The sequence below is a fragment of the Diabrotica undecimpunctata genome, chromosome 4 (genome assembly GCF_040954645.1).
Source record: "Diabrotica undecimpunctata isolate CICGRU chromosome 4, icDiaUnde3, whole genome shotgun sequence".
In the NCBI taxonomy this organism is placed as follows: domain Eukaryota; kingdom Metazoa; phylum Arthropoda; class Insecta; order Coleoptera; family Chrysomelidae; genus Diabrotica; species Diabrotica undecimpunctata.
In genome coordinates, this window is record NC_092806.1 from 121,548,674 (window position 1) to 121,556,534 (window position 7,861).

The 7,861-nt window shown below is 28.8% G+C and overlaps 1 protein-coding gene across 1 annotated transcript; it reads right to left on the reverse strand.

The window, feature by feature from the left end:
• Nucleotides 1-4,292: 4,292 nt before the first annotated feature.
• Nucleotides 4,293-7,626, reverse strand: LOC140439952 (uncharacterized). Its single transcript, XM_072530145.1, has 2 exons — nucleotides 7,391-7,626; nucleotides 4,293-4,733 (listed from the first exon to the last, which is right to left on the reverse strand). Exons 1-2 carry the CDS (start codon nucleotides 7,433-7,435, stop codon nucleotides 4,365-4,367), a joined length of 414 nt encoding a protein of 137 aa, XP_072386246.1. The 5' UTR covers nucleotides 7,436-7,626; the 3' UTR covers nucleotides 4,293-4,364.
• Nucleotides 7,627-7,861: the final 235 nt, after the last annotated feature.

A 7,861-nucleotide genomic window follows, 5' to 3' on the forward strand; every position in this document is an offset into this window, starting at 1 on the left:
ATCTATATCAAATAATTAAGAACAATAGTAATAGAAACATTTATCAACAAAAAATATATATTATCAGAACAAGAATAGCATCACAAAAATTGTTTGGTAAATTCTTACCTAGCGAAAAATCGTAAGCTGGAGCAGTAGTCACATCCGTTTATTTTCAATATTAACTTTAAAGTAGAAACCCTCAATTTAGAAGAGTGATATCATAGTTTAAACGCGGAATATCCTCAAATTTAAATGTACACAGCGGCCCTCGAAAACTGCCTGTTTTCTCGATTGCAATTTGCGTTTCCTCATAAGAAATTACAGAGTATATAAAGTAGTATATTTATTTGTGCTTCTCTATAGTAGACTTGACCAGAAGTTGTCGAACAGTGTAGCCAATTCTTGTTCACAAGTAGTAATTATGGTCATACAAATCCTGTATTCTTCCATGCAGCGATTATTACCGTCATAAAAATACAAAAAAACCTGATCTTTTCAATAGTAAAAATTAAGCACAACATTGTAATGAAATAAATTTTATTTATATGTTCCGTTTCGTTACATATTTAAATTTATAAAATAAAAATCGATATTTTAAAACAATATTTTTCAATCGTTTGGCAACTTTGGAATTAGCGACGGAGCCCCGTTTCAATTCAGATCCACAGAAAACCGTCAAACTAGTTTTTGTCGAGCGAGTGCCCATCAAAAATAGGTTATTTACATTGGCGTATCTGAGAGTAGGGTATTTTATGCGATAAGTTTGTGTTATTGATAAAACGTGTTATTGATAATACGAGTGTTATAGTTTGTCGTTTTATAGTAAATGTTTAGTTATATTCTGTGATTATTTGGTTTGAGTTTTATTGGAGTTGGACGAAAAACCGAGTTGTTCGAAGAGAAGACTGCAAAATTCTGGTGTTGATTCCAAAAATGAAATGCCGCAAAAGAGACGGAAAATGTTAACGTCCGAAGAGAAGGTATAATACGAAACGTTTATGAAGCAATTGTCGGCAGAAAAATGGAATTAAATGTTAGCCAAGCGGTCGACATTTGTAGCAGTTTAACAAAAGTATCCGTTAGCTGTATTTATCGTGTACTTAAAAATACATCGGAAAATAAAAAACAAAAAAAAGGTAAAACTAGAGGTAGGAAAAGCATTGTTTTGGATGACGAGACAAGGAATATTATACGTCGAAAAATTCATTCATTTTATTTTCGGAATGAAATTCCAACACCGAAAAATATTTCTCAAGAGCTCGAAAACGATGACTCCTTACCCAAGATATCTCGTAGAGTCTTAACCAGGACCATGCGCGAAACGCACTTTCGATATGTAAAACTCAACAGAAAAAGTATGCTATTAGAAAAAAATAAAATTATTGTGCGAAGAAGAAAATATTTAGAAGAAATACGCAATATTCGCAGCATTGGACGCAAAATATGTTATTTGGATGAAACCTGGATTAACCAAGGTTGGAAAAAGTCATACATTTCTAAAAGTTTGGCAAGATTTAAATGTCAAAAGTAAACGCGAAGCATTTATAGAAGGCTGATATACAGGATTAAAAGCTCCATCAGGAAAGGGACGGCGTTTAATCGTCACCCATATAGGAAGTGATACAGGGTTTCTTGATGATGGTTTTCTTCAATTTGAGTTGAAAAAAACAGGTGATTATTAAAGAAATTGAAAGGGAGGATTCAAGAATGGCTTACAGAAAAGGGGATTGCATACGAAGAATCAATGCTCAAAATTTAGCTCCTTGACATTGCACGGTTAAGGAAAATTGAATATCTTAAATATGCTGTAGATGAAACTGCAAAAGATTATGGTGTCAAAGTTCTGCGTCTACCACCTTATCATTGCGAACTTAATCCCATTGAACTTATCTGAGAGCAAGTGAAAGGAGATGTAGCACGCAATAACAAAACGTTCAAATTAAACGAAATTAAGAAACTTTTGATTCAAGCAATCCTCCATGTAACTCCAGCGAAATGGGCTAAATGTATAGGCCACATAATTAAAGAAGAACATCGTATGTGGGAACTTGACACTCATATCAAAGTTTTACTAGAGCCAATTATAATTACACCAGGTGGTGAAGATAATGACAGCGATAGCAGCACTGCATCTTCAGGATTAGACAGCGAATAATATTTTCTAATAGTTTAATAAGAACATCAGCATAAAAAAAACCAAAAACAAAAAAAAAACGAGAAGAACATAGTAAGTGTGTATAGTGTTTGTGTTTAAACACATCAAACATTATTTTTATTTTGTTTTTATAGAATTTTATTTTGTTTTATAGGATTTTATTTTGTTTTGTTTTATACTGTTTAAGTGTTTTGTTCATTTTATTTAATAAGACAATATGGCTCTTGGCGAACACCCATTTAAAAAAAGTATCGCGCCACAAGACATACCTCTGGGGTGGTGTGTAAACTGTCTTAACATTTGTTTTAAAAAAATTTCATTGTGTAACTGTTTAAGGACGGGTCACGTCAAAAGACGTTTTAGCGTAACTTCCGCGACAGCCGGTTGGCATCAGTAAACTTTCTGCAAAATTACTTCTTTTTTATAGCTTTTTGTTTGTGGCATTCTGTATTTTTAGGGGAATGTAGGGAATGAGCCACAAAATATTTATTCATAGGTTTATTTATTGACGTTTCGATCTCTATATCCAGAGACCGTTTTCAATTATACAAATGATAGTACTATTTATTTTCTATGGCTTTTCGCTTGTCGTTCTGTATTTTTAGAAATGATGTTGGGAATAAGCCACAATATATTTATTCAAATGTTTAATTTACGGACGTTTCGATCTCTATAAAGAGACCGTTTTCAAACATACAAATGACAGATATATCTATTTTTCTATAGCTGCTTGTTTGAGGCATTCTGTATTTTTAGGGAGAAGGTTGGACATAAGCCACAATATATCTATTTACATGTTTAATACATTGACGTTTCGATCTCTATTCCGTTTTTAAAGATAGAAAAAAAAAAGAAAATAAACAATATAAGATTATAAAAATATATAATAATAAACAAATAAAATAAATATAACTACCCTTTATATCTTTGAAAGCGGCCTTTGGATATAGAGATCGAAACGTCAGTAAAAACTTGTAAATAAATATATTGTGGCCTATTTTTTTGCACATTAATATTTGAAAAATAAAATATGATTAACGTTAAAATAAAAGTAAGTGTACGTCACTGGATTTCCAAACAGCTTTCCGCATTTCTGGGCCTTTAAACGATGACTCACTCTCTCAAATAGTGAAATTATACCATAGGTAGATATACTCGGTTCGCTATTCCCAGTCCGAACTGTCTAGTGAATTTAGTAATTATTTTTTTGCGAAGTTAGTTTCTTTTTGACAGACTAAAAGTGGCTGGAAATTACTATACAACCAAGCACACGTACTCATAGCCAATATTAATAGTAAACAAACTAAATAGTAAATAAAATAGAACTTTACGAATTACCGACAATCAATATTTATTTATCTGCACCATTATAATAAATACTTATGTTAAATTATAACAACTAAAATATATTTTTTAAATATATACTACCCAAAATTTGATGGGTTTAGTATACACTTCCACTATTTAGAATAATTCTTCTTTTTTTAAAGAAAGAAGTCTGCAATAGTAGGATACTTGAGCTATTAATACTGACAAGTAGGAATTGTTGTGTTGTAGGTTTCCGACAATGAATCTGTCAAAATATGCCCGAACTAAGCGAATGGAGTATATTAGACTCTGCTTTGACTAGACAGTTTAGATTTGATTCGTATACATATGACGCATGGGTAATCTTTAATTTTTCCGACTGTACCTTGGATTGTCATTAATTTTGCTATCGATCTCCCTACTATTTGGAACTATTAATGGGCCCTTTAAATATCCAATTCTGAAAGAAAAGGCATTTTCCGTCGCCAATCATTACCCCGGTAATAAGGTTATTTGATCTGCGTATTTTACTGGAACGTATTTCGTAAACAAGCTTGCTTTCATTACATTGATTAGTAATAACTAAGAAATTTATGTGAAATATTTTAAGTATTATTTCTTTTTACCTAAATATGTCTACTAAAATATTTAAAATGATTGTAAAATGATTTAAAATGATTGTGAAAAGCATTGAAAATAATATAAAAACCTTAAAAATAAAAACACAATAAAAAAGCACAAACTAGATCAGAATAGAGAAGAATCCTGGAACAGGCGAAGACCCAAAAAGAGTTGTCGAGCCAGTGATGATGATGATGATGATATCTTATATATATTTTTAAAACAATTTTAAAGTTAACATAATTTTTTATTTGATAAATTTGGTTACAGCTTTAATTTGGTATATTTATTGTCAAATTTACAATTTATGGTAATATTGAATATCGTTTTGGACGAAGCATAGGAACAACAAGTTGGCGGTTTTTCCTGAGTTGTCTGATTTTTTGGCACACTTTTGGACGAGTCCGTCAACTTTAGATTGGTCTTTAATTACCAAGGAAACTTTGCTGGTAATGGCAGGAATGTCAAGATCTCCGTTGCTCTTCAATAATCCTGCTTTGACAGCCATACAGAACATGTGAACACCTACTTGATGGTCATCAATGTTATTTTGAAGGTTTCTTAATTTATCCTCATCTTCATGGGTTTTGGGATCAGCTTGACAGTCCGCATGCACTTTTGCTAGTTTAATCCTTTCGCTTTCGGGCAGATTTGGCAAATTGCTAGCCTAAAACGTAAAAAGATATTAATAAAAATATATTTAAATAAAAAATTTTTAATTTATTAATTTTTGAGCTAATTATAAGCAGATTAAAATAGATAATACTAAAATAAAGGGTCTAGCTAGTTAAGGTAGTGAAAAACGTATTCAACCAAAAAAAAATTAAACCCCAGAAGCAAACATAACTTCAAAAAAAAAAAAATTAAAACATATTTTTGGTTTTTTGACGATATCTTTTGTTCTAATTATGGTATAAACTCATTTTTTTCTTCAATTTGTAGGATATTTTGTATAATGTATAATGTTTTGTATAATGTAGGATAAAATTCGTTAAAAAATGGATTCGAACGCCACTCCAAAAAATACATATTATTGTTTGAGTGTCATATTATCTCTCTGATTTTTTCAGATTTTTATAGTTGGCGCATTATGGTCAAAATAACGAAAAATCATTTTCGATCTAGCCGGTTGATAGTAAAATTCCCCCCGCAATATTCCACAAATAAAAATATCATGTTGCTCTACATAAAAAAATACAAATTTCAAAAACAATTAGAAGGTGTTTTTTGATAATACATTCGGTTTTAATCATCGTAGAAACTATTTTTTTTTTAAATTGTAGGATATTTTATTGTCTATATAATGGTATTTTTTACAAAATTTTTGGCAGAAAATTAAAATTTTTGAACGCTTTGAAATTTTATTAAAAAGTAAACAATTTTTTAGACCCCTAGATCCAAACATAACCTCAAAATAATTAAAACGTGTTTTTTTCGTTTTTTACCAATAAATTAAATTTTAATCATGGTAGAAACTTATTTTTTTTTAGTTTATAGGGTATTTTATTGCCTACAACATGTATTTTTTACAAAACTTTTGGCGTAAAATTCAAATTTTTTGACGCTTTTGAAATTTTTAAAATTAGTTTAAATAAAACTGTTCCATACTTAACGCTGAAAAAATATATATTTTTTGAGTATCAAATTATCTCCATGATTTTTTTCAGATTTTTATACGTGAAATATCATGACCAAAATAACGAAGAATATTTTTTTTTGCATTTTTTGGAGTTTTTTTTTAATTTAAAAATCTTGTTATTTAATTTTTTTAAGGTTATGTTTGGGTGTAGGGTCTAAATTTTTTTTTGTTCTGGTACTTTTTGATAATTTTTGACAATGATTTTTGTTTCTTTGACCATGATGCCCCACCTATAAAAATCTGAAAAAGATCGTGAAGATAATTTGAGACTCAACCAATAACATAAATATTTTTTTGGAGTGGTGTTCGGGACAGTTTTTTTTAACAATTTTTAAAAATTTCAAAACCGTTCATAAATTTAAATATCTTTTTAAAAATTTTGTAAAAAATACCATGATATAGACAATAAAATATTGTCCTGAAGTTATTTTCTTGTGGTATTTTAAAGTTGATAGTATTTTAATGGGAATAAGCCACAATTAAAGGTTAAAATCAGTTTATTGACATTTTAATCAGTAAGGAAACCAACAAAACAACAACTAGACATCGAAAAATAGAGGTAACAAAATACTTTACAGAAGACAGTTAAGAAAATTGGAAATGATTAAACAAAAAAGTAATAACTGCAGCGTTGTAGACCATACTACGCCAGAAAAATTAAAGGGCAAAATTATACAAGAAATAAACAATGCCGAAGGAGTACAATATAAGATGAAAACAATTTGCAGAAGACAAAAAGAAAACATCGAAAATACTGAAATACAGAAAGTAGAATAGACCTTTAAAGTGACGTTCTAAGGTAAAGACATAAATATTTTCGAAACTTGTGAGAATCCCATAATCCCATGAAGGATATAAGATTAGTGAAACGAAGTAGACAGAAGTAAAATTATTTTGAAAAATATACTTACAATGAATTACAACAAAATGATAGGACATATTTTCAATAAGCAACAAATTTTACAAAACGAAAGACAGTGGAATCTAAAAAAAAGGTTTGAAGTACAACAAAGACTTTAAGCGGCAGATAAGGAGATTTGGTTGCAAAACAGCTTAACATGCATTGATAAGATCCAAAAAAAAATACAAAGAAAAGGGTACATTTGAAAAATAATAAATAATGAAAATCTTAAAGTTTTTCAACAGCATTCTTTCAATAGATTTTGAATTCTGAATTCTAAGAACATGATTTTCTTAGATGAACAATTGTGATAATTTTATATTTTAAAACACGTCCATTACTATTTTAAAATAACGAAATTAATTTTATTATTTGCTTGGTAAAACGCTACTATTAAATTTAGAATATTATCGTTAATAAAGTGAACGAATGAGGTTAACTCATAGTGAATGAATAAACTAAGATTGCATTTGAAAAAAAACAATTAACCATTTTAAGGCAAAGAGGTTTAAATCTTTGTATTTAGGTAAATATACCTAAATACAAAGATTGTAACCTCTTTTTGTGATACGTGGTATACAGCCAGATGCAGGAATTTATTTTCCTTGTGGATTTTGAATAATAAATATTAACTTTAATACTCATTTTAATACTTTTCAGTAAAAATTATAAATACAAGTAATAAATGAGAAAAGAAACCACTAAAGCTCAAATAAAAATATTAATTATTAATAATCAAATAATGATGTTTTAATTTTTTTTAAATAATATAAATATATCTTACCACTGCTACCACTAAAACACAAGCGAAAACAATAAAGGATTTCATTTTGTCTTGTAGGTTGTATCTGGTACTAAGTTTGAAGCGAGTCGTTGAATATCTGTCTTTACAATCTCTGCAATGCTTTATATATCCAGTTTATAATTAAAAAGATGGGAATTTTCCAATTCCAATTAAAGAATAATAATGCATATATTCAATTTATTTAGCAAAATATTTAAAGTAGTAGGTGTTAAAGAAATGGAATTACCCGTATACAAAATCAGAATCAGTAGATTTTCTTTTATTGTTTTAAGATTTTAACCTTGACCCATATTATCAAAACAACTTAATATTTATGTATTTATTAAATCCCCCGATATGCATTTATTCAAGTTCCAGGAAAATATTAAATACATGAAAATATTATGTAATAAAGTATTTTTATAAGATTTTTATATTTCGTAGTACCTTATTTATATTTATGACAAAACT